The 27,935-nt window shown below is 41.1% G+C and overlaps 1 protein-coding gene across 2 annotated transcripts in view; it reads right to left on the bottom strand.

Moving 5' to 3' along the window:
* Nucleotides 1–15,691, bottom strand: part of RBPJ (recombination signal binding protein for immunoglobulin kappa J region) — a 60,906-nt gene extending 45,215 nt beyond the window's left edge. Inside the window, exon 1 of one of the 2 annotated variants that reach the window (XM_048304054.1) lies at nucleotides 15,633–15,691. In XM_048304054.1, the coding sequence (XP_048160011.1) occupies nucleotides 15,633–15,652 (20 nt within the window). In that variant the 5' untranslated portion in view covers nucleotides 15,653–15,691. Of the gene's footprint in view, nucleotides 1–15,300; nucleotides 15,321–15,632 lie in introns of those variants that run through there. The other variant, XM_048304055.1, reaches the window with a different exon arrangement.
* Nucleotides 15,692–27,935: the final 12,244 nt, after the last annotated feature.

The following is a 27,935-nucleotide window of genomic DNA, read 5'->3' as shown; positions in this document are numbered from 1 at the left end:
AAATGCAATGTAACTGTTGAGTTACACACAGTTTTAGGGCCCCTGCCTTAAGTGGATTTTTAAACAAAAAAAGCCCATGAGTTGCATACTGAATGTATTCGTAACTATAAACCTCTTGGAACAGGTATCAAAGTTATATTTACTAGCCTGAAAAAAGCCTAATAAAACATTCTGGCAGTTAAAGATAAACATCAGAGAAGTGTAGCACTGTGTAAATTTTTTTTTATTTCCCCAGTGGTTTACAGGTTGTTGTAATAATTTGGTGTGACAAGTTAGCTACCATATTTGCTATGATAGCGTCTAGCTTTTTAGATAGATGGTATTGCTATAGGGCAGGGGAAGGACTGCTGGACTATTTATATGACAAGAAAGGTAGTGGGAGAAGTGAAATGTGAGCACTAGGTTTGGAAGCCTGAGGTATTTTTCACTTCTGTTTTGTATTTTTCCATATACACAGGAAACTCCCTTGGGGGAGAGAAAGTACAACTTCCCTACAGCTAAATAAAAGTACATGTGTAAAACAGAGAAGCCACTCAATGTTTCTGTACCCCAATAAATAAAAATGTAAAGAATCAGATAAAAATTTTAACATTGAGATAGCAAAATCTAGTTTTCCCACCTCCAAAATATCTTCAAAATCTTTGCAGCAGTAGAAAACTCAAGAGACAATCACCTCCACACATATATACATACATCATTATCTACCTTCAGAGATTTCATTCTGTTCCCCAGCCCCACACCAGCGTCCATCCATTCCTCTCCATTCCCTGTTGCTATTACAAAGTGAGGCAAAGATGAGGAAGAAGGATAGAGTTAAGACAATCCACCCAGGGATGCAGGGCCTTCTGCTCCCACTGCTACCGGGCACAAGGGTTATTCTTACTCAGGCCAAGGCTCCAGCAATCCGTTTCTCCATTTCCAGCAGCAGGATTAATGGACAGCTGAAGAAGAGTAAGAACCATACAAGCCTAAACGGTACCTCCCCATAAAATTCTCCTGTCTGTGACTATTTTCAGTTCAGGGCAAGGAAATCTGAAGGCAACTTCACATCATCAATACGATCAGCCTCAAAGAGTCGCTCCACCCCAGAACTAAAACTTAGTTTTAACAGGTCAGCAAATCCAGTTTCATACTGGAGTGACACTGGAAAAGCCTGCAAATCACACAGCTCAGCAGCCACAGACGCTAACTGCTGACCAAAGCGCTGCGACAGAAGGCCACTGTTGTCTGAAGGTACACACAGAAACCAGCTGTCAAGTGTGGCATGATAATACAAATGCGTATTAATAAAATTAACCACAAACTTTAAGGGAAAGCATAATAAATCTCTACCGGTCAATTTTGGCAGGGGAGAGGAGAGGCAGCGAAGGAGTGGTGCTGTGGAGTTTTCTGGGTAAGTTAGTTTTTTGGTTTCTTTTAAAAAGGAAAGAATTTTCCAGTTTTCCCCCAGAGACTGTCAACTAAAAAGCACAATGCCCTTTAGGACATAAATCTCCATTAACTTCACAAACAATGCCATGACAGGCACCCAACAGCTTTTCAACTATGATACTTGTACTAGTTATAAGACCTGGTTGGCCATGCCAGCACACCTTGGGACAAACCTGAAGTATACTCAACATCAGCACACCAGTCTTCCCAAAACATAACGAGTATAGAGAGCCCCAGTTATCCTGGCTGGAAAACCAGAGCCCATCCTTCAAGGTATCCTAGAGCCCTGTTAAAAGAGCTCCCTGGACCTGCATGCCACCCAACAGCTTGCAAGCCGCTTGAGTGACAGGTGAATGCAGGTTACTTACAGGAAGGACAGTGTGCCAAGACCTAGGGCAATTTGAACTCTGAGTCCTCAAGATGTTTCTAACAGCTACAATTAACTACAGACACTGCAGAAAACAGACAGAATAAGCAACCAAAAGGACTGAGACAGCATGTCAAAAGCAAGTGGACAATGCAATAAACAGCCTCAGGCAGAGAAAATATAGTGGATTCCATTACAGATTATTTGCAAAGGAGAAGCTGGCAAATGACTCAACTCTTAGGAGAACTGCACGAAGCTACTTTTGGCTTCCAAGAAAGAAATTAAGAAAGCAGCTGAAAAAAAGGAAGACACCACAGAGCAATGGTGATCTGGGACAATGTTTAAGTGTTTGCTTCCTGTTTCTACAACTATGGACCAGTGTTACCAGAGTGATAGTTTGAAGACTCCTTTTACCAAAGGAAAAAACCTTTAACCGAAGGAGAAAGGTTGCACACATTAGCCTCGCTGGCTGGAACCATTATTCAATTCTGATATCCAAATAATATGCCTGTTTGACTTTCTAAATTTTGTTCCAAAATGAAGTGGGAAGAATGCTTTAGACAAAGGGCTATGTGAGCTGTTTAATCAGCAACAGTAAACTGAGGCTCACTGTTGAAAGAAAAAGTGCACCACTGTTACACATCTACTTCCAGAATACCTCTATATTAAGCTTTCAAATACATGTTTTTTGTGAAGCAATAACAGACAAGATCAGGACATGTATTACTAATAAAGTTGCCTTCTATAATGAGAACAAAAAGTGTAGGAGAGAACTATCTCAATCAAACTGGTAATTTTTATATTAAGACACCCCAGTATGTTACCATTTCTCTAGGGTTCTGAAATGGTATGAAGAAAACCAAATCAAATGCTTGTATTCAACCACTGAATCAGGCAAAAAGAAAAGTTACAATTTTATGCAGAACGTCACAATGCTCTTTTAACCCATCTTATGTTAGAAGAAACTTTCTGTACAGTAAATATAAATCCAAGTTGTATATTAAAGCTGTATAACAAACACTTTTAAGTGTACCTGTATGCACAGACACACACCCATCATTTCTTGGGCAATGCTTATTTACGGAATTTAGCTTTCAAAACCTGGTCTCAGCTTTACTTTGTTTGCTTTCATCACTTCAAAAACAATCCTTTCTCCCTGTTCTGTTGCTTTAGAAATATACCATGTTAGTAAGAACAAAGTGTCCTGCTTCTTCACAGCTTTCAATATACACCCTACAAAGCCACTATAGCAACAGACTGCAGTCTATATTCATTCAAAGTTCTATTTTATCCATTCTCTTTGGAGTAGCAAAAGGATAAAAAAATAGTGGCTTCCCATACATGAAGAGAACCGAAACATTTCAAAAGAAAGAAGGGTGGTAAAAGCAAAAAAACGAAACTCCTTCAAAATAAAATGTTCCTTCACTATGTCTTCTTTCCCCTCCCAAAATATATTTCCTGCCTTCACAATAGTAAGACTGGATCTTTCTTTGGCTTTACCAATACAACTTAAGTTTTACTCTTCTCTCTCAGTATCAGTTTTGTCTTTTGTTACATGAGATATCTCAGGTTCTTGAACTCTTTAAAAGATTTTATTTTCTCTCCAACCTTCATCTGTTTTTATGGGGGGGAGACAAGTTGCATACAAGTGCTTATTAGACAGCCCCTCTCATGATCAAAGACACTGATGAAGTTTCAAGTTCCCAAAAGTAAGGAACAGGGTTTGGACTTGATTTAAAACATACAGTTGTTGGATTGCTGAGTAGCAACAGTGACTTCCCCACTCTGTAGATAATGCTGGTGGTGATGCTCAAAGTACACCATAAGCCTTACAGAGCTAGTAACAGCAAAATATAGGGGAAAAAAGGAACAACACAGTTGGGAAGTAGCCTGAAAGTACTGCCCTGGACAAACGTAAGTGAACATGGACTGCCCAGGAACAAAGAGAATGGGGCTTACACAAAAACTCCGCAGAAAAAAATCCAGACAAAGTATTCTGGTGTGCTACTCCACTAAAAACAGTAAAAGAGAAGGAAAAAAAAAAAAGAAAAAAAAAAAAAAAAGAGAGAGATCCAGAAGCAAAACTAATTGAGGGCTGCTCACAAAATTCAGGAGAGAACAGAACTCAAAATGACCAAGCAAAATACAATATTCTGTGTTATTTCAGTATGCTTTATGTGTAACAAGAGGAAGCAGAACTGACCAGATCTAAACTGGAATCAGAGGAAAGGAATGTCAAGCAGTGGCTATACATGTTTTTCAACTGATGTCAACACAAAAAAAAAAAAAAAGAAAATATTAGCTAGGAATGCAGTTTGTACAATGGCAGAATAGCATTTTTAATCTTAAAAAAATGTACTATCATTACTGAAAAAAATCTTCTACAATTGGGGCCATTAGGTAGGAGATCAGAAGTGTCACCAGTAAAATCTGCTGAGTACTTCCAACGATGATACCCAGAATTTGAATCCTATGCAGAGTAAGCACAGAGGAAAACTTCCAATAAGTGAACAAGTCTCCTATCTCCACAGATACAATATTCATCACAGCTTAATACCCTCTGTTGCTCTTGGTTTGGTTTTTTTGGCGAACTAGTCAAACTATAAAAGATAAACTTTTAAATTCAACCTGATGCAATACAACTTTCATGACTATGCAAACTGACAAGTCTAACCAGTCTACTGCTAAGTGCCATCCAGCAACATGGTGAGACAGTAAGGCAGGAAGGTCAGTTCAGTTTTTCTGATTATTTACTAAGTATTTAACAATCAAAAAATAAAGTTAAGATTTTTTCCAGAAAAACCGTGGAAACCACAAACATTGGAAAAACAAGGGATATGCCCAGAGCTTTTCTTCTTATATATTTTATTTCCATATGGAAATTCAGGCTACATTCAAGGAACACTCACATAAGGACTGGCTTCAAACTCTGTCTTGAGAGGAACCTTCAGCGTATCTTCTGAGGTCACTTTTTGTTTACTGCAGTCTCAAAAGCTACATGCAGATGCAGCCAGTCAAAAAGAATGACTACTACCCTTACAGCACAAGGGATCCAGTAACAAAAGTCACCCTACACTTTCTGTACACTTTAACAATCACAAATTACTGTAAAGGCCTAGTCTACTTTTCCTTTGCATTTGAGGTATGATTTATCACTTCAACAAGCTAATTGGGCGTAAACTCAGTAAAACCTTTTTTAAATATTGTTTCATAACGACTCCTTTGTTTTGCCTGCTAACTGTTGTGAAATACAGGTATTTTGCCCATTGCAAAAAAAAAAAAAAAAAGCAGAATGTTCTGACGTTTGTTTTGGCATAGTTCTCACGTTTGTTTTAACACAGTTCTTGGTATTTTGAGAGTGCTGCTATCTAAATGTAAGCACTGGGAACATTAATCTTATTTACTGTATTATCAAAACTGAACATAAGCCTGGCCAACATCTATATTATTAATTAAAACAGATCACCAGAATAGGTTTTCATGCCTTTCCTGCTTCAGGTGACTCTTAGAGCAAAAAATTTACTTTAGAGAACTGCATGTTTTTTTCTCTCTCCATAACACATTCTTCTATCACTCTTACAAACTAAGAGACATGTTTACCTCCATAATCAACAGCAAAACAATCAGTAGAGGAGGGCACTCTTGTAAATTTAGTACTTATACAAAAATCCCTTAAACTTTTATATTGTGATCAGAATTCCACGTCATTATCATGTGTGCTGACTGAAACAGTTTGTCACAATGCATCAAGTATGCTACAAGCCTCTTTCAAAGAGGAAGCCTGATCCCAAATACTTATTTTGATTAACTGCTCTGCATGACTTCTTAATGAGAAATTTGTAATGCACACATAAACAAAACAAACGAAAAGCAACATCAACCATGCAACAGCAAATGAAAAAAAAATGGAATGCAAAGGAAAATTTAAAAAAAAACCAAATGAAAACCCTCCATACAAACAAAAAAACACACACAAAACCCCAACCAACCAAAAAACAAACCAAAACAAAAAAGCCCCAACAAACCACAGCAAACCAACAACATCCCAGGACTCAGTGCTGACAAAGAAGTACTGAAGAGCAGAAGAAAAAAATTTGGCCGGAAAAATACTTGGACAAAAAGGCATATCGAAAATAGTTTTGATATATCCCCATAATTCCTGGAAGGTAGTACTTTATTGAGGATTTTACTAGTCATCACCATGTATCTACTGCAAAACTAAGAGAGCATGAAAAAAAGCACACACATGCAGAACAACAGAAGTCTTTCACCAAAGCTTTTTCTTTTCTGAATTCTGACACTCACTACTGAAACCAGAGCTGGGTGGCAGATTTGGAAAGCAGTGATATATTTTCAGTTTTGAAAATAAGTACCTATACAGAATAATTTCTCCCACAGTACAAAGCACAGCACACTGCAGCATCACTTAATTTTATTACAGGGCACATTTATCTACTGGTCATGCCCCAACCATTGCATCTGTCTCAATTATGTAAGAGCAGCATCTCTCTAGTGTCCACTCTAACATCCCTCACTATAACCAAAACACATTAATGATGAATACAATCACTCAAGTCTTCTTTACCATACCTTTCTGTTATGCAGATGAAAAACGTAAGGAAGTCTTATTTCTCTTGACCTGCTTTCACAGCCACAGTTGGGAGAGAAAACATGATGTCACCTGTCAAAACTCAGCAAACACCCCATAACTACACCAAGTACGAGAACAGAGGCAGGAGACAGTAATTCTATTTCCACCTCTCCACAGACTCTGTCTGACCTTGGCAAGTCAATGGGTTTTTATGCTTGTTTTTTCATGTTCAGGACATGAAGAGCTTTTACGCAGACAGCTGGAACAACAACAATAACTGAGTAAGACTCACTATTATTATTCTGCCTGGCCTTAGAACTCTTCCACAATGGCATAAACTCAGAGTGTGCACAAGCACCTCCAAGACTCTAGACGTTTATTTTGAAGCCCCCTTTATGTAAGATCACGAGTGAAAGCAGTAACACCCCTTACTGAGACAACCTCCCCTGTAATCGATAACTGATAAAAGCGTAGTTTCACAAATTCTTCTGCTGAGCAAACAACTTTAACCTTATTTTCTACACTAGCAATTCCTAATCCACAACTTGCAGCTTGCAAACACTGCCTGCAGATCCTTTGCCACTGCTCCTAGACAAAATTAAATTACAGAGTAAAAATAAGAGCTGCCAGGAAAAGGAAAGCAGGATATTTTCTGAAGAGTATCTTTTATTCCATGCAGTTTCTATGGTTCGGCAAAAATTAGGGACCAGTATTTTGCACAATTCAATTCCCTCTTTCAGGCTTGGAAAATTCTGAATTTCACAGCAGCCTGATGAAGTTTCATTTCGATACCAAGTTTTCCTGGTAACCTCCCAAAGCACCACACACTGGAAATATGCCACAAGAATGGCTTTGAAAAAAACAAAGTGCAGATGAAAGGTCCTACAGACCAAGCAATGTTACCAAGAATAAAAGTAGAAAGACTTTTTTTTCTGGCACATTCAGAAAAATGTCTATATTTGTCTGTACTCATAAAGGAAAAAATTTAAGTGTTCATTCCTCTACTCAAATAACTGTAAGAAATTAGATTAATAACCAAAACACTAACAAGGATCCATTGTAGTACATACCCTTTAATCTAACCTACGAGAAGTAGAAAAATCAAATGAAGGTGTGATCTCACACAGAGCAGTTAAAAATGATTAGTTGCCAATACAGGTTGTTCACTATTGGAGAAAGTGTTCTGGATTTTCACGGCACTGATGAAATAGCACTGTATACAAGTCAGTCATGTAATGTAATAAAACAGAGATAAGCTCTTGCTCCTGAATAACAAACAAATGAAGAAAAGTTATACCATAACCACAACCACTGTATGGTCTTCATGTTTTTCAAGTGAAGCATGTAAACAACTTCAGAATCAGACTCATAGAACATCCCGAGTTAGAAGGGACCCATCAAGATCATCAAGCCCAATTCCTGTCCCTGCGCAGGACACCCTCAGAATCACACCATGTGCCTGAAAGCATTGTCCAGGTGCTTCTTGAACTCTGTCAGGCTTGGTGCTGTGACCACTTCCCAGAGGAGCCTGTTCCAGGACCCAACCATTCCCTGGGTAAAGAACCTTTTCCTAATATCCAACCTAAATCTCTCTTGACACAAATTCAGGCCATTCCCTTGGGTCCTGTCACTGGTCACCAGAGAGGAGATCAGCATCTGCCCCTCTGCTTCCCACTGTGAGAAAGCTATAGGCTGTGATGAGGTCTCCTCTTGGTCTCCTCCAGAACAAGACAACTGATCTCAGTCATTCCTCATATGGCTTTCCCTCTAGACCATTCACCATCCTCATGGTGCTCCTTTGGATGCTCCTTAAGAGCTTTCTTTACATCTTTCTTACATTGCAGTGCCCAAAACTGCCCCCAAGACTCGAGGTGAGGTCTCCCCAGTGCAGAGCAGAGCAGGACAATCCCCTCTGTTGCCTGGCTGGCAATGCTGTGCCTGATGCACCCCAGGACACGTTTGGCCCTCCTGGCTGCCAGGGCACTGCTGACTCACATTCAGCTTTCTGTTGACCAGGATGCTCAGATCCCTTTCTGCAGCCTCCCATTCCCTAGCCTATGTACATCCACAGCTGCCCCATCCCTGGCATTTGCCTTTGTTAAATTTCACGTCTGGTGATTGCCCAGCCCTATAACTAGCCAAGATCACTCCGCAGAGCCTCTCAGTTTAAATAACTACGGAAATATGTACTTCAACTCAACATCAATGTTTCAAGACTTATCTACATAAAAAGACACGTTCAAAAAAGAGCCTCACAAGCTTCCTGAAGTCATGTGCTCTCAACTGAAGTGTTCAGACTGCTTTAGAGAGAACAAATCATGTCCCAGGAGCATGTCATTCATTAAACAATCTTATTAATCAAATAGTAAAACATTATAACAATTATATCTTACAGTAAACTTTTATGATCAGTCAGGCTTTTAAAAATAAAAATACTAACAAAAATAGTGTTTATCTTCATCTCTGTTTATTTTATATTATATATAATTTTAATATATATATAATACTAAAACGTCTTATATATAATAATAGTCTCTGTCTACTGTAAGGATCAAAATCTGCAAGGTCCATCAAGAGACTTCTCACACTGTACCTACTGAAACCCTTATGTTCTTTTCTTTCTTGGTAAAAAAGTTTACCAGTGCAAATATGTACTTTATGCATTTACAAGTGTAAGAGCAAGAAGATACATGACCATATGTCACTATCTGGATAACTAAAGTGCAGTTGAAGAGCAGGAAGTATTTTTCAGAAAACGAAATTTTTTAAACAGTATAAACAGTCTGAAAAATGGCTGTGATGTGACACAGCAAAGGTGATAAAAGTTTCTCCAGGTTGTAAAAGTTACTTAACTTTTTTTGTGAAAGGTAGCAACCACAAAATACATACACACACGAATTATGAGTAAAGAACACCACATAAGTAGAACCTCAGGAAATGAGATAAACTCTAAGTTTAGCCCTTACTTTTCCAAGACTCAGTAAGAATGTAGGGATATGGAAACTGCTTCTATTAATAATTTCTTTTTCAAAGAAGTGTACTGGCTGTTTCCTTTTCTGAATTTTTACATTACAAGAGATAACCTTAATTCTGTATTATTTTCTGACGTCATATAATCTTAATTGTTAATTAATGCAATTATGTTCAAGCATGAAGTGTATAATATTATAATGCTATAAGCATTTCCACATAAAAATAATGGCAGTTCACTAAGATCAAGAATATAATTATTATTTATAATTATAAAACTGCCTTGAAATACTACAGACTTAAAAGGCATATCCACTTTTGTCAATAGAATTAAGATTTCATCTGACAATACGGCTAGTGACATTTACCTTTTTCTCTTCTTCACCTAAAGACAAAAGAAAAAAGTAATTCTATAAAAGCAGGCATACACAATTGCTCAATTTTTAAAAATACTGAAATAAATTTAAAAAAAAACTTAAAAATACACCTTCCCTGTGAAATGCTCTTGGGAGACAGTATTTCAGCACATTAGTGCCATATAGGTCAGTTAATAATGTGCTTGCAATTAACATCCAAAGAATTTAGGGTTTCAAGTATTACAAACACAGAAAACATGTCCTGAAACTTCAGAATTCTGCCGACGTGATTTGCTCTCCAAATGTCAAACTAATATTGTGTAGAAACTACATTCTTCATCCCAAGAGAGATTCTAACAAGTTGTGTAAGACGGAATACCTGTTTGTATTAAATATGTATTTTACAAATCCAAACTACAACCTATCTCTTCAAGTTTATCAAAAACCAAACATAGGATAGAACAGGTATGCATTGCACCTTAACTGTACTCTTCAGCAAAAATGAATTAGTAACTATAAAACCTTTCTTCAAAATCTTTACTTGTGAAGGCACCACAAGTCCTTTAGGAAGACTTTATAATACCTACAGGCTACTTGCTCTTCTTTTCACTATTTTTAAACATAGGAATTGGAGTTCAAAATACTGAAAAATAGTCCTAAAATTAATTATTACTGAAAAACAGAAATTAGCAAGTCAGAGGAAAGAAACTCACTGTCATTGACAAACCCACGATCTTTATGCAATTCATAGCATGGAACGAGACTTAAGAGAGAGCTACGTCTGCAATATCAGCAAAGGATATTGCCTTTTAATTGGCTGTAACAAGCACACACACACTATGCCAAATACAATAGTCTACAGATTATTTCTGGAGAAATCAAGCTACGGAAAGATTATTTTCAAACCTTCTTTGTGCTCTCTATCAACCAGAATAAGTCAAACAACAAACAGCTACTTAACACAAGGAATAAACAGTGAAAGCAAATAAAATCCAAATTAAGACCTTAACTTCATGCAATTGCTCCTACTGAAACTAAAAAAGGTTTTGCCAGCATTTCAGAGGACTCCTTCAAGAATACAGTGCTCACAAGGAGTTCCCAATAGTCTGACTTTAGACAGCTCATGCTCCTTGATAACAATTTAAATGTCAGTCACACAAAACCATCTAATCATTTGATTGTAAACAAGTTTTTCCCAATCTTTAACACTCATCAGGTGCATATACACAGTACAATAGCTGTAGTTATGCTATTACTCAAATCTTAACAAGCACTGTTTAAACCTTCAGTGACAGTAAAAACTGTAGCCTGAAGAACCCATCCACGAATTCTAGTCCTATAGTCTATATGATTCCTGTTTCCACTCCTTAAGCTTCACTGAACCCATTCTGACTAACATCTCTTGCAGCCTAACCCTATGATGAGGCTCAGAATCAATACGTAATTGTTATCTTCCTAGACCTGTCAATCACGCAAGACTACCAGCAATGCTTCTTTTCTGGAAATAACTCTCTCTCATTTCCTTGGCATTGTTGCTCTCATGATTATCCCTTATCATTCTAACTGCTCTTTCAGTGTATCCTTCTGAAGGAGCCTTCTCATTCACCTGTATTATTTTATCAATCACTTCATAGGTTTTGGTCTTGCATCCCTTTCCATTCGTTTTCATTCTGTCCAGGGCCAGGATTCAAATTCACCTATGAACTCCCTGCCATCAATCAGAAATATCCTTTCTACTCCCTAGCTCCTGTGCTTGTCCAAGTCAACACCCCAGCTTGAATCTCTCTCCCCATATTGATGCCTCACTATCAGCTCAGTATCAGCACAGACAACACACAGGTCTTACTCATTCTACTATTGCTTCAGTCTCCTTTCCACTACTGCAAGTCCTGAACCTAGTTGGGCATTAGCCCTCAAACCTAGGTTCTCTATAGGTCCTAGAAATAACCTGGTGTTGAGGTCCTAGCAACGCCCATCACATCCCTTTAGCAGGTGAAATTTTATCAGTGACCACGGAAGTTCACACCTGAAATAATGAAGCACACTTCCTCATCTTTCAAGATCCAGAATTGACCCTTATGAACATTCCTCTCTCTATAGCTTTTTTTAGCCTACAGCCAGATCACAGAAGTCCTCCCCTGCCTCATCTCTTGAGCAGCATCCACTTCACTCTCTACTTCAAGACCCTCACTGGTCAACGTCCTCATTCTAAAATTACTAATCAGGATGTAGATGAGATTAAAGTTCTGATAAACTGTTATATTTTCATCTCTGAACTTCTCTTCCCTTGACCTTGTGGTTGAGAGAGCTCCAGGAAACAGCACCCTCATTCAAAAACCTCCTACAAGTTTTTTCCTTAGTTTCTTAGTTCTCATTAAAAACAAAGAAACAAAATGACCAGATGGCTGTCACATCTACACTACTGCACTAAAATTCACAGCACTGATGCCAAACATTCTCTTGTGCCATCACAGATCTCATGAGTCTTCCCTGACCCTTAAATCATTACGCCTTCTGGGTAAGGAAACCCCTCATAACCACAGAACTCCTGGATGACTAATTCAGACATGGAACTTGAATAGCTTGTTATTTAGAAAAGTGTGACTAAAACAATTTTCTACTGTACAGTGCCTATGGAAAACATCATACCAGCAACAAACCTACTCAAGTTATTTTTGTCTTTTTTCAAGGCTTCTCAACCTGTTTGAAAAATAATCCAAATGTTATACTGTATACTGCTATTACAGAGGTTTTCACTGGTAATCGAGTGCCCAAGACAATGCCTACTATTTATTATTTCAATCTCTCATCTCTAAGTTGGCTTCTAGTATGTTAAAGATCAGGTTGTCCCAGGCTACTGAGAAGACACTATTCCATACTTTATGTCACTTTAAAACTACAAAATTAAATTCATGGCATTAGAGATTTTCTCTGTCACATGGCTGTATTAGACTTAGCAGAGCAATTTTCAAACTAATTGATGCCTACAGGTATTTTTGCAGCATCAGCAATTATTTAAAACCAAGTGGTTTGCACTCAAAATGTTATATAATTAGAGAAGCACATTTTCATTAATTTTGTCATCCTAAAATGGTATTTCCCTAAATTGTTCACAACCAAAACCAAAAATATTCCACAAAACCCCAAAAATACTATTCTATAACCCCACTTAGAAATTATCCACTTCTTTCAAATAATATTTGTGAATAGTAATTCATTTTAAATTACTTGTCTCATGCTTCTGTTTACCTTTTCACTATATCTAGTTCTGACACAGCCCAGTTTAGGTTGTGACCCTGTACATATGAGCAAGTTTAATCAAAACCCTCCTTGTGAGGCAGCAGCACGAATGTGCCACATGCTGCAAACAACAAAGTGGTAACATATGCTGACTGCCCCCCAAAACTGCTGCAGTAAATTCCTACTATTCCAATCCAATACTGCATAAACCTATGTACCATAATTTAAGCTCAGACATATCGTTTTCATGGGGGGCGGGGGGGAAAGCTTCTTCATTCAGGTAACACTGAGTGCAAAAGAGCCAAAAGCTTTACCTCAAAGTTTGAGTGCCCATGTGATGCCCATTCAAACGCAATGCAGGATTTGCATATTACATTCTTCAGTTATTGCTTTTAATTTCACTTTTTTTCCTCTGTCGAAGTAAGTTTTTACAGAACAGGCCAGAAAGAAAACTCCTTATACCAACTATTTTGGGAAAAAAAAAAAAAAAAAAAATCGGCTACTGGAGAATCGGCAATTTTTAATCCTACTACACACAGACAACTCAGCATCAGAGCCACGCTCCAAACACAAGTCATGTAATTTAAAAAAAATTTAAAAAAAAAAAAAATCAGGCTCCTTCATGTAATATAACATTAACAAAAGTTAGCACATTTCATTTTACCTACACTGGAAGTATTTAACAATAAGAACAAAAAACTATTTTTCCAGAGAAGTATTTGACTTAGAGGTTTAAACAAAAAATGTAGAATGAAAAACCTAAACTACACACAATTTTTTCACTCTTGTTAAAATGGTATTTTTTTCTACTGCTCTGATTATTTGATCGCTGTTTTTAAAATAATCGACAGTTGTTTTGTCAACATTTTAACTGACATCAGAAAAGGATAAAAGTAATATCACAAACATTAGAACACTTCTGACAAACCTGTAATAATAACAAAAAACAACAAATAATAACAATAAACAAAAGGAAATGGAGCCCAAATATTTGGATGAGTAAACTAACAGAAACGTGGAAAAACTTAACTGCTAACTACAGCACATGCTAATAGTTATAGCAAACTTTAAAAGCATTTGTTCCCTTCTTTCAACTCCAACCTCTAAAACAGTACACTCCAGGAATCATAACAAACAAGATTAGCCTCCCTAAAGAACATTTAATTGGGAAATTGTGTATCAGCCACAAGATGCCTTCATAAGGAGAGAAATCAAGCAAAAGCTTCAATTTATTTTTTGACAAACAAGAGCGAGGAATTGGAAACACTACTGCAGCCAAACAAAACAACAAAATACCATAATGCTACCTTCTCCACGAGAACAAAAGCATCAACCACCAACTCCACCCCACCCCCAAGCAGGCTGTTGCTCTCTAACCACAGAGCCAATGCTGTAGACAATGTAATCCCACAGGGAAGACAGAAGGTCACAGACACACTGCGAAATCTTAAAATAAGGTCCACGTTTTAGAAAGACACAGAAGTACTTTAACGAGACAAAATTTCATTTGGAACAAACAGGTGGAGTATAGAAACAGCCTGTCCTTCTCCTGACTGCCTCTTCCCTCAACACATAGAGGGAGGTTACACGTGCTCAGGGTAGCCCAAAATTAAGGACACGGCACTTAAAATAAGCAGCAGCAATCAAGATGTGGCGAGGATGGCAACGTGCAATGTAACACTGCAGGTGTGATTGCATGCTGTATACCAGCAGTGGATCTGTTATTATTCATCAGCTGTAGGTGGCAAAGAGGGTGTCACTTATTACGGTGACACATGCTGCAGCTGGCTAGCCATGATTAAGTATTACCCACTGTGGTTGAAAGGGATGGACACTACCATTCATTATGATCCAGCATGGCTTAGTCGGGTAGGCAGGCTGCTACCCTTCCCTGCACCGCAGCATTTGAAAGAACGCAGCTAAAACTCAAAAAAGCCCTGGGAGTGGTGTGCAGAGAGGAGAGAAAGGGAACATCGGTCGCCCAGCCTGAAGGAACGGGTGTCCTGCTAGCAGGGGCGGAGAGCCCGCCCGCGCTCGGCGCGACCGGCAGCGCTCCGCCGCCAAGTGACAGCGCCGGGCCGGGCCACGGCCGGCCCCGCCGTGCGAGGGGCGCTGGGGCACCGCGCTGAACTTCCAACCACAGCAGCAAAAACCTTTGTCCGAGCGCTCCCGGTCCGTGGCCGGGGGAGCCCGGGGGACCCCCGCCTGCGGCGGCACGAGCCGGGGCGAACGAGAAGGGGGAACAGCCCGTGCCAGCCCCACGTCCCCTCACAGCTGGGCTCCGCCGCTCCCCTGGGAGCCCACAGAGCGGGACCCGCTCCGAAACAGCCGGGATGAGCACTGACCCTGCACGGAGTCCTGACCGGCGCGTCCGTGCCGGAGAGAAGGAGAGCAAAGTGAGCGCCCAGACCCGCCGGGACCCCCACGCCAAAGCGCGGACGGAGAGCGCGGCCACTGCCGGGCCGGCACCCGGGGCGCCTCCTCCGTGCGCCCACCCGGCGGGACCCCAGCCCCGCGAGGTTTGCGCCGCAGGGCCCGCCCGCGGGCCGTCCGGAGGGCAGCCCCCCGTGCCCCCGAGCGGCGGCCGAGGAGCGGGCGGACGGGCGCGGCGCGGCCTCGCCCCGGCAGCCCCGGGCGGCGGCGGCTCCGGCGGGCGCCGCGAACGCCCCGCACTCACCCTGTCACAACAGGCGCCATCTTCCACAAACTCTCGCCAAAACTCCTACTCTCGCGAGAGCTCCCCCCTCCCCGCGGCCCAGAGCGCGCGTGCGCGGGCCCGCGAGACACGCGCGGGGCAGGAGGAGGGGGCGGTGCGCGCCGCCCACTCAGCGCCCGGGCTTCTCCCCTCAGACACAACAGCCCGGGCGTGGGAACCGCGCCGCTCTCGCGAGAGCCTGGAGCCAGCCGACACTGCGGAGAGCTGCGCAAGTCTCGCGAGAGCTGAGCGCGCTCAGGGGAAACCGAGGGATTCCCTTTGCCTGCTCGCGCGTCTCGCCCCCGCCGGCGCGAGGAGGGGCGGAGGAGGAGGGACCATTCTGGGCGCGGAGGGAGGGGCGGGGTGGGGCGGCTGCTGGCGCGCGGGCATCGGCCCACGGCCGCCACCGCCTCCTCCCCCCCCACCCCCGCGCGTGGGACCGCGCGCCTCGTGCTGCCCGCGGGCCCGGCACGTGCGCGGCCCGGAGAGAGCTGCGGTGCTGGCGGCGCTGAGGGGTCCGGCGGCGCGGAGTGGGAAGCGGGGCAGGGCGGAAAGAACTCCTTGTCAAATGCTAAATAAAAAGAGCGGGAGGCTGGGACTTGGAGGCACAGCCCTTAGGAAGACCTGTTAGGTTCCTTACATGTAATCGTTAACGTAATTTTTTTAGAAGTAGGTTTTACATTAAAAGCCCGGTTTCATAATTTTGTTTTCATCTGCAACCGAAGTGCGTAAGATGCGTTTGTTTAGCAAACAGAAACGGTGGAGTCTGCCAAAGTCCCAGCCAGCTGAGCGAACCCTGTGGCAACAGAGGGCTGAGGGTGGGCACGGGGACAGGAGGTATCTGCAACACGGAGCTGCCGGGGTGGGCTCCGACGTTTTCATAAGACAAAAAAAGAAGACCCCAGTTTTGGATTTATTTAACAACATTGCCACTTCAAGGTGAGGGTCTGATTGTCCATCAGGAGACCATATTTGAAAACTAATCCTTTTATATCAAGACTTCTGTCTGTTCAATTTCCTCTATGTGTTTAGTATAACATGTCAGTCTAACTTCGGGGACGAATGCTACATTGATTTCAAAGATTGCTGAGATTCCAAAGCCCACATCTTTTTTTCTTACTTTAGCTCTGCTGTCTTCCAAATTACGGAAAAGGTAACATTTCAGTAATCCCATTAATAAGATTTTAGGTTTCTCTCCCACATATGCGCTTCATTGCTAATGCTAATTCAATGAATAATGTCTCAGATAAATAAAATCATGTTTTAAGAGATTCCTCGGTGACAAAGTTTTCTGTACATCTCCTGTACAAACAGCTGTTGTCTCCTGTCATTAAGGGACTTTCCCCATCATGATTTCCCCCTCCTCATTAGATACAAGAGGACTTTGATTAGCTCCCTTGTAGGCACAGTTCTTGGCAAAAGCACAATGCATACTGGAAATCCTCTGTAGTGTTTGCAAAGAGCAACTCATAATCCCTTTGGAAATCTCTTCCTAAAAACATCTCTTTCTTTTTTTTTTTTTTTTTTTTTTTTTTTTTTTTTTTTTTTTTTTTTTTTTCCTCTCAAGGCTAAAAAATGATCTCAGATCATGCTAACTCCATTCCATTAAGAATAGTTTCTGGATGTTTGCCATGGACTGTCTCTAGATGGTTATTTTATGGGGCCTCTCTTTTAGTGTGTTTTGAATCAAACTGGAAAATCTAAAAATACAGCACACAATAATCTGCAGTGTCTAGCCTCTTTCAATAGTTTACAAAGAAGGCTTTGATTAATAACCAGATTAATTGGATACTGGAGCAGGTATATTATTTCGAAGAATTTATAATTATGGAAACCATTGTAGTCCTTTCCATCACTGACAGCAGTACATTATAAAACAAATAACCATTGATTTTATTTTTTTTAATTATAAAAGATTTGCAGTTCAGAAGGCCAGGAATACTATTCAAATCAAAAACAATAGCCTGAACTTCATGTGAGTAGCTGGTGGAAGAAAAGATAATACGCCACCGAAGGTTTCTTAATATTGTTTATGCATTGAATTTTCTTCTTGCTGCTAAAAGTTTGTATTTCATATGGAGTGTGACTTTATTGGAAACTGAAAGCATCCACTGCCTCAGGGAACTAGACCTCACTTTCTGACCTGTAATGAATATAAGCATTTCCAGAGCTGAGGTAGAAAAATTTAAATACCGGGTTTGCACCATTTAAATTTTTGTGTTTGCTATGCAAATCAGTATTTTGACTTTTTGATTTAAGCTCAGCTGAGGTTGGCAAAAGGGTTCTGAGTCAGGCCTATCACTTCAGAGACAATTTGAAGAAGCACAGCTTGGAGGCGCCTTTGAAGGATATGATTTCCACAGATGTTGGGCTTCACCCGTGTTCCAAGCAGATGCTCTGCCAGGTGACTCCAATTGGGTGGTCAGAATCATTAGTCACCTTTGAAAATGGAAGACTGTTAAAGCAGGAAATCCAGTTTACTCTCACTTGTAAACTGGGGGACAGGACCACCTCAAAATTACTTGGATTCACCAACACGTGCATATGCAGACGGAGCCACTTGGCCAGTGCTTAGTGGATCTCAGCAGCGTCATCTGGGAATCCATACAGTTCCCCTGTCCTCTGAGTCTTGCTTTGTGTGGAAAGGGGAGAAAAGACAAGGACCCTAGCAAGAGCCCATGGAATCGTTAGGGATCAGGCCCTCTGTGTAGGCGGGGAGGAGGTCTTTTGGCCTGGAGTTTTGTCCCACCACTGGTACTGCGAGAGCTGCTGGCTGGCAGTGCTCAAGCAGCCCAGCTTTGGAGGAGAAGGGCAGGGAGGAGCAGGGAGCATGGGATGCAAGCTGTGATAACCAGGCCAAAGATTTCAACAGCTTGTTTGACCAGTCCAGACCAAACTTTCTCCAGCTCAGCCTTGGCTCTGGGTTTCCCCTAAGCTCATTCCTTTGGGCACAGCACTAGCTAATACGCTTCTCATTTGGCAACTGCTTCTCACCTTGCTGGTTTGGAGAAAGATGAGAAAACAAAAGACTTGCACCCTTTTGTGTAGAAGGAATCCCAAGTTTCTTATGTGGTTAACACACATGAGTGAGAGACGGGCAAGGGGACAAGAGACTCTTTCTTAGATCAGCCTGTCTTACAAAAAACGTCTCACAGTGTGTCCTGTAAAATCCCAGCTATTTTAAAACCCAGTGACCTTCAAAAGCATTGTAGGTAGTGAGAACCACAGTTATATGGATCTTCATTATAAAGAGCAGGTTTATCTTGAGATGTTGCAGTTTGTAGGTGGTGTAAATCACACATTCTAGTGGTAGGCACTGTGATACAACCCTGCTGGAATTTCATAAGCACAGGATGTACAGCGTGGTTCAACCATGTCTCTAGGAAAGCAAATAAACAGGCAGTTGCCCACAGAACATCTCTTAGATCGGAACTTTGGTGCATCTGCCAACAAAAGTTATCGCTTAAGCTGTTAGCCAGCCAGCTCAATGTCAGAAGTGTGTCTGCTCTTTAAAATGGATGCTGATGTTCAACACAGCTCAGAGAATCAGCGACATTGTCTTAAGGATGGCAAGGAGAAAGAATAGGCTAGTTAGCAGTCTGCAGCAGGAGCATTGTTAAATAGTTTTTGCTTGTGTGTCATAGTCTCAAAGAGGATGGTAGAGCAAAGAAAAATATCTGGATCTGTGTCTTAATGCCGGCTCAGGTGTAAGTATGCCTTGCTGTGGGAGTCCCCAGAGGCTACGTTCAGACTTGGGCCTCGCTCTGGTGTTGCTTTGAAAGCAAGTACAGTCCCTTTCCAGAGTATTCTTTTAGTGTAAAGACAAGATACAAGGAGTATAGGAAACATTAGGAAGGAAGACGGGGGAGGAAAGATGAGGTTAACAGTAATAACATCATGTGGTTATGTAGGTTAACAGTGTGAACAGCTTGATGACTGACTTCTGTAACCTCTTATTTTTACATACTTTTCTAGAACAGCCTGTTAAGACACTTTGCATTGTATTACATTTTGCTTCTCACCCTACCTCAGAATAGTATCTTCACTTATTTTCCATTGGGTAAAATATTTTGTCAGTTTGCGTGTAAACTACCCTGTATCCCTCCTTTGTTTTACTGGGCTCTTCAAAGAGCCCACATCTAAACCTCTCTTATGCACCATTCCTCCACTTGTGCACATGATGCCTGTCCACCAGTTAAGCGTGGCACCAGGTTATTCCCTTAGCTCTGTTCTCCAAACACAGCCCTCTGCAGTGGTGGCTGGTGCCATCAGCCCTCTCATCCTTAGGGTGCCCCTGCAGGTACCACCAGACTTCAGTGAATCATCCAGAGGCTAAAATGGCCTGGGGGCTGGCAGAGCCTGCCCACCACACACCAGGTGGTGCCAACCCCCTGCACCCCAGCATTCACAGGCAGCAGCAGAACGGGGGTTCCGCAGGCCCCCCCTCGGTGCTGCCAGGAGCATGGCTTCCTTGCTGCCCTGACCTTCTGCCATGGCTGACGTGTGCACGTACCAAACCAGTTCTAAGATTAAACCACAGGATGCAGGATTTCAAAGTCATTAATTACAAGGAGTACAGCAGGATAAACTGTAAAAATCTCCATGTTTCCAAAACAATACAGGAGAAATACAGCTTCTTTTCAGTCTGTCTGATATCTGTAGGACTGACTATGAGCTGAAGACACCTAAGGAAGTTAGTTGCATCCTACTGAAATCAAGAAAACGGGGAAGATTGAGCTAGTTGGTTAGACTGTGAATTATCACAAATAATTAACAAAGTAGAACGAAGATTTAAAGACCATTATATGACTCCAGATGTATTATTGATTTTATTAATACATAAATACAAATCAAATTTGCAATGCTGCAGTTCTGAATTAGTGTGAATACAGATGTCTTTCTACAGAAAAACATTTTGACCAGAGGTGCTCTTGCAGTTCCGTTGTTTTCCTGATGTGTATTAATTCACCATCGACACTGCCAGTGATACACTCACACCCCAGCCTGTAATTCAGTGACTGAGTTAGAGCTGGTTTTTTCAGCTAGTCTACTCTCTCATTCATTAGGCTCTTTGAGAAAATGTATGCTGACCGGCTTCACCTCTACCTGTAAGTAAAATGTGGTTTTGGAAAACAGAGAATGAAAACTCATTTGATTTTACAAAATACAAGAGAAATACACACTTAATTATGCACATTTTTCTTACTTACAGGGAATATGTAACAGAACAATGCTTAAGGAAATTTCAGACTAACTATAACAAGGTACAAAAAAAGAATTCATCAGCCTACTATAAAAGAAATCAACAAACTGCACATGACCTCTTGATAAAACAACCACTAAAAATCCATTTGCCATTGTAAACCATCCCATTTTACTATGTGTTAGGAAAGTCTTTGTCCCAGTGACGACCACACACTATGTCAAATAGGAGGAAATATGGACAGAAATCCTTAACCTATAATTCTACACACAAATATGTGCACACAGGAATTCTGTCTATAGCTAGAGAGAGGAGTTAGGAAATTAATTGATTCACAAATGTAAAGCTGAATACCATATAATTGCTATTTAGAGAATTTAGTGACAGGTAGCCTCATTCTGGTCCTATATAAAGAAGGTAAACTAACTTTGTGTTTTAGTAGCTTACAGACTGTTCATGGTCATAGGCTATAAAGATAATACTTTGGGGCTGTTTATTCAAAACATTGAGAAAGTTATACACTCTTGAAACAGAAGATAGTCTAAAGGCATCGCCAAAGAACATGTAATCCTAAAAAATAGTTATCTCGCCACGTTGATATTGATTTGGGTTGCACAAGTTCTAGTTGTTGTGGACTTAGTCTAGCTCTCATACTACTATCATTTTGCTGTTCCATAGACTATTTGCCATAATCCTCATCCTGAAAATAGACTATTTCTGGCAGAAATTATTGAAAATAAATTCCATACAAATTGCCTGAGAATATTTCATTGCTCAGATCCAGAGTGGCTGACACCTTTTGAATTTTTTCCTCTTAGGAAATTACACACGACCTTTTAATGCTAAAGTTCATTAGTGCTTGGATATCATCTTGATGAGCTTCATATAAATGAATGGATGAACAGATAAGTCGTAACTAATGTAATGAGCTTATAGCTGTTATGGAGGTAACTGAAGATATCTCATGGATGATAATTAATTAGAGAATTTTGCTATGATTTTATTTATTGTCAGTCTCAGTTCAGGATTTACTCTTCTTTAATCTTAACAAGTGGTGTTTCATTTTTAATGTTCTAGACTGCCATATCTTTTTCTAGAAATGCAGATACCCAGACATTCTTACTACTCACGGTTTCATTATCAGTTTGTTTTTCTCCCCATTACTGGCACTGACCTTGCCAAGGCTAAGCACATGCATAATTTTACTAGTGCGATTAGACTCATTAAAGCTAATGGGATTAGTCAAGAAAGTAAAGCTACTTCTGTTTAAGTGTTTGTTGTTTGAGATAGTGCTGCTAGAATCAAGATCAAGTCTGGAAGGAATTCGGACTGAACAATAATTATCATTAAATGTCATACAAAGAGAAATTAAAACATTTTTCTCTTGACCCAACCCTGATGTGTGATGAACCCAAGGTGGTTTTACACTGGAGGTAAACAGGGATTTCCTAACATTGCTTTTTCTTCAAAAGATGGGGCTTGTCAAAAATGAAGCTGGTCTCAGAAAACTTTACAAGGTAGTTTCCCAAGTCTAGGGTGAAATTTCTAAATTAAAGATAATGAGACATCTCAGCCACCAGCCCTACAACAGAGGCTGAGTGTAACCTAATAGCAGTGTTGTGATGCTGTGCCCTGGGAGACTTTGGGTCCCCCCAGGAATATTTCTTTAATGTGGGGAGATTGAGAGAGGCAAACTCAGAAGAGGTTTCTTCCTCTTTCTGCACAGAAATAGGGAGATTGCACTGAATTAAACAACATAAAGGTGTCTGCTCTCGCAGAGGAATGGTCTCACAGTTTGAACATGGGTTTATAGCTTGGGGGTCTTGTGTATAAAATCCTCAAGAGGTGTTTAGGCCAGTATAAAGTGGGGAAAAAGTCTAAAGGATTTCCTTGCCATTACTCCTACCCTACCTTTGTTCCCCATTTCGAGTGCTGCAAGTCTGCTGTTCTTTGACCTGCCAGCTGAAAGCCTCCAAGAAGCATTATAGCAGCCAGAAACACAATGTTTAGAGTGCAGCTGGTTTTCAGCCCTTTTCTTTGACAGCCATCTCAGCTAGGGCTAAGAGGGGAGGAGCATGGAGCCGTTATTCCATCCATTCCAAGGAACTTCCCTTCTGGACCGTCAGGACAATTTTATGGAGACTGGTAACACAGGCCAGACATACAGTGGGTGATTGTTAACTCCAACTCACACAATTTGTCATTTCTGACCTCTTATGAGCTGCCTCATATAAAAAAATCTGGCCTCTTACAGAATCAAATGCAAACTGCTCTACTATCATTCCAAAAGCATTAAATATCCCATGGCCTTGGTGAAAACATCACTTGTGGACTTTCACCCATTTTATGCCTTCCTTTCAAAACAAACACTTATTTTGGTTTCTGATAAATACAAATGACAAGTAAAATTTATTTAAGCTACAGAGAGGCTATTTGTAGTCTAAAAGTTAAAATTCTTAGTTAATACTGACTCCTGTATCCTGGCTTTCTCTGTGCAGAGGTTAAAAACCAGCAAGTCCATCACTGCAAAGTCTAATATCAGGGGTGATAGATATTTTTAACTGTTACTCACTTTTCTCTAGGAAAGCAACTGATCTGTGCCCCAATGCTCACAATTTTATTAACATTGGAAAGAGCCATGTGGTGTTCATATAGTGTTTAATCTCCATGAAGTCTCAGAGCCCAAGGTTTTCTGATTACTGGCAGAGGAGGAGGACTGGAGTGACAGTTAGGGGTGCGCCGGTCCCTACTGTATATACAGCTGTTGCTGCGCACGGGAGGGAAACGCAGGGTCTGGCTGGCTGTTCCAAACAAAAAGAAATGGCACATGCTATTACTTCCAGATCATTGCAGTCCCTGCACCACCATCTGCTGGGGGTCAGAGCAGTTGTCCGGGTCGGCGTCAGTCATGCACAAACTCAATGCCTTCCACCGAGCTGCGCCCAGCAGTACATATTTACAAGAACAATAAAGCGAACCTGCTCCCTGGACACAGGCACCACAATGCTCCATCACAGTGGGAACAAAGGGGCACAACGAAAGTTGATATGCATTACAAAGGAGGTTCTCGGGGATCACAGCTTTGTGATTTCAGGCTGTAACACAAATTGAAGGGAAGAAAAACTGTCACCAATAAGCCCAGACCTAGTGATCATTGTATTTGTAATTGACATAGCATTGCTGAAAGGGTGCCTGGGTCTCTATGTTTCCCCTTTTCCTAATGTCAAAGTCATCTGTAGAAAATAGTTAAATGGGAAAAGCTTTGATGATAAATATTGAAAACTTGGATATGTTATTCTGCAACAGCAGCAAGATAATCTCTGCCACTTACCCCAGCTTGTCCATGCAGATCACTTTTTCTGGGGCTTATGCCATGTGCTGGAGTGAGATGTGGAGAGCCCTGACTGACATAAACTGAACAGTTCCTGGAAACTGGATGAGTACAACTGTGTCACTGTGATGTTGAAACCAAATGAGCAGTTTTAGCATCTCTTTGGCCTAACAACAGCTAGTGAGTAATTCATTTCTCCTGCTAAAAACGGCTGCTTCACCACCACCGGAGTGACACATCAGGCATTACTGTCGCTGTTGCTACTGTCAAGGGTGCTGTCCTGCACCCTTGGCTGAACATACATGCACAGGCATGACACCCTTGGGGCCTAGAGCTCGAGGTGGGTTTCCTGGCGGTATGTTAAGACATAGAGGTAAAAAGTACAACCCTTCTTTTTGGTCTGGGCTGGCTTGCTGCAGAGCTAAGTCCAGTGTTCTGGTGCTGCATCAAAATGGAAGTAGGGGAGTAATGGAACTCAGTGCAGAGCATCTGCATTGCTTGGGACAAACTCAGCAGCATTCAGTTGAGTTTATTAGTTTGGTCTCAGCATCAGCACTGTTAAAACAGGCAGGAGTGCCAGCATGGGGTGAGAGAAATAGGCAGCAGTTCTGGAAAGCTATAAAAAGGGCAGGTGGAGCTGCACCCAGAGCATTTCTTAAGTGAGGCTCATTGCCAAATAACTAGAAACTATGCTGTACTAGCAAAAACACATGAAGGACCACTGTAGTCCCTGCCTCGCATAGCTACAGTGTCTGTCACAGCACTACCACATACATAATCGTTGACATTTCATCTGATAATTAGTGGTTTTGGCACAAGTAAACACACTCTTGTTAGGTCCTATCCTCAGTTGCTTTTTACTAAGCATCACTCGTCATTTTTGCATAAAACCTCTCCAGTCCACGTAATGTTTGACAGCCTTCTTGGATGATTTGCCTGAAACATGATACGAAAGAGGAGACCTCCAAGTAGCTGCACACACATGTCTTCCAGACTCCACCTTCCTGGCCTCACTGGCACCAGGACACCCCAGCTGCTGGAGCCGCAGAGCTGGTTCTGGAGCCTGCGAGGGCATGCAGAGCAGCCTTTGCTTGTTTTCTTGGAAAACCTCACCAGCTCAGTTACATATCTGTACTTGGAGGACACTTTCCCTGAGCCATTCCAGACTGAGCTGAACTCCATGGGTTTGTACTGCAATTAGGCAGGCTTTCAGCAGTGGGTCAGAACTAAAAGAAATAATTTTTTTTTACCATCTGGTCCTGTGGAACTGAGTTTGAAGTAAAAGTTGCAGAAGAGTAGTCAATGTATAGCTTAGATGCATTTACATAATAAAATGTATGCAAAGTGTAAATAATTTTGGGAAGGAAAAGGCAGGGGATGGGAAGCTGGCAGAGAGGCTCTGTGAGGATATTAGTAATAAAATGAAAGGACGGGAAGCCTTCAACCTGTAGGTAATTGATGTAAATCTGCTCCAAATGTGTGGGGACTGAAAGTCATTTCCATTAGTAGTCCAATGGAAGTGATTGTCCTGTATGTCTAGTCCACCATAGAGATGTGATACATTGTGGAAATATTTCAGTGCCTGCTTGCACCTGTGCTGGAGGCTTTATTCTACCAGCCAATGACTAGATTAGCGAAGGGAATAGACTGGGTTTCTCAGTCATCCTTCTGGACACAGTTCAGATATTGAGGAACTTGTTCTAGTAGAAGGTGTCTCTGCCCATGGCAGGGGAGTTGCAATTAGATGGTTTTTAAGGTCCCTTCTAACCTAAACCATTCTAGGATTCTGTGATATTCTTCACATAATGCCAGGGAAGTTTAGAACTTGTTTCATGTATTCTGCAGGTAAATAAGGGACTTCAGTATTCAGGAGGAACTTTACAGGCCTTGTGGTCACTAGCAAATGTAAACCACAAGAATAGATACATTCTGACTAATAAAATAAGTTTTCTGATAAAAATAAAGCTTTTACTGAATAAACAATCGAACAACTATGTTGGTACTCTTGTTCTATGACAGGTTATCTCTGAACCATGCCCTTTTGGTGGAATATTCCTCCTCCTCAGTCATATTGTGGCATACTTAAATGCTGCCCTGGATAAACCATATTCTTAACCTCTGTTTTGTAAGTCTATCATTGTGGGAAAAAAAAGAGTTCAGTTATTTTTCTTAATTTCATCAGTAGATGAAATGAATCTATACCATGTCCAGCCCACTGGGTATCCAGTTATGCATGCACCTTAGGAGTCTAATGTTGAAACCCTGCAGCATCCAGAGGCTGAGTGGAAGCTTTTTTGTTTGGGTACTTAAGTGGGAGATGAGCTGCTGGGAAAATCTAGCCCAGAATAACAGTTTAACTTTTTATATGCCCTCTTTTATTTCGTTAACATTACCCTTTATCTCCAAGGTTGTAGATATGTTTTTATAAAGAGTATTTCTGCGAGTTACTAGACCTCTGGGCAACATAAATTCAGCCCAGATCAGGCACAGTGTATTGAGTCACACAGCGCACATAATACATACACATCATGGATGTTCATGCCAGCTTTATTCTTTATGCTGCATCAATGACAACTATGGGAGGAAAAGTGACATTTGATCAAACTCAGATTGCACAGAGGGAAGGCTTGGCCTTTTTGAACAAATTTAATCTTTTACCTTCAGCTGTGCCAATTGAGTACACTGCAAGAGACAGTGAGGTTTTTGATGTGGGATTAACTGTTGTAACTTTGCATTTACTGCCTGGTGGAGGCTTGTCCTGATTTTTTCCCCCAGACCACTTATGTGCTGTTTCTTAACATATCTGCCTTGAACTCATTTTCAAATCTACTAACCTGTCTTCTTCCAACCTAGTCTCTGAATTGCATCTGCAGTAATGTCTGCCAGTTTCTAATGCGTAGTGGCCAGATAAATGACCATTAGGAAACAGTGGATTCATAAAATACAATTATGTATTTTTATGAATGCAATGTTTTAGTGATTTACAGCTGGCCTAGGGCATATATATGGTTATTGTGGACTTCTGTTGCTTTTGTACTCTATCCCTTCTCACTGCTTACTCTACCCACTTACAGCATTGTATTTTAGCCCCTTGAATTTGCCTGATTGAAGAAGTCTTTGCAGTGGTATTTCCTAAGCGTGACACAGGAGGTTCCTCAAACATATTGGAGATACTTAAAACTTCATGAGGGAGCAAAAGCTTTTAATATTTAAATATGTTCCCATTTTTTGTGGTGTTATTATTTTTGTTATAGAAATCATCTAAAAGGAATATTCAAGGGGCTGTCTTGCCTTAATAAACTTAGGAAACTTTTGTCTTGTCTCTTAGTTGATTACAAATGCAGCTGAAATTACTCTGGTTTTACTTGCACATTTTAAGCCATTGCATTGTGTTAGTGACTGAGTAGCACTTCGCTGAGCAACAGAACTGTGTTCCCTCAACTTGAATACTGCTGCAAAAGTAGCACAAGAGAAAAATGTCTTTAAGGTTCTACAGAAACTCTGGCTAAGCTGCAGTAGTGGACTGGAAAGAGATGTGGCAGAGAGAGAATCACGGAAGTTAAGGAAGAATTGGTAGAAAGGCAAAGGGAGGGACTGTTGCTTCAGTAAATAGAGAGAGGGATGGCTGAGCAGACAGCATCAAATTGCTCCCCATCTCTGTTCTGGCACTTGCAGATCTATTGAAAACAGGCCAGAAGGACATGCTGAATTTGTTTCTCCTGTGTGCCAGCCTTTTCTGCAGCAGCAAGAG

The sequence above is a fragment of the Corvus hawaiiensis genome, chromosome 5 (assembly GCF_020740725.1).
Source record: "Corvus hawaiiensis isolate bCorHaw1 chromosome 5, bCorHaw1.pri.cur, whole genome shotgun sequence".
NCBI lineage: Eukaryota > Metazoa > Chordata > Aves > Passeriformes > Corvidae > Corvus > Corvus hawaiiensis.
This window is presented reverse-complemented; position numbering and strand designations above follow the sequence as displayed.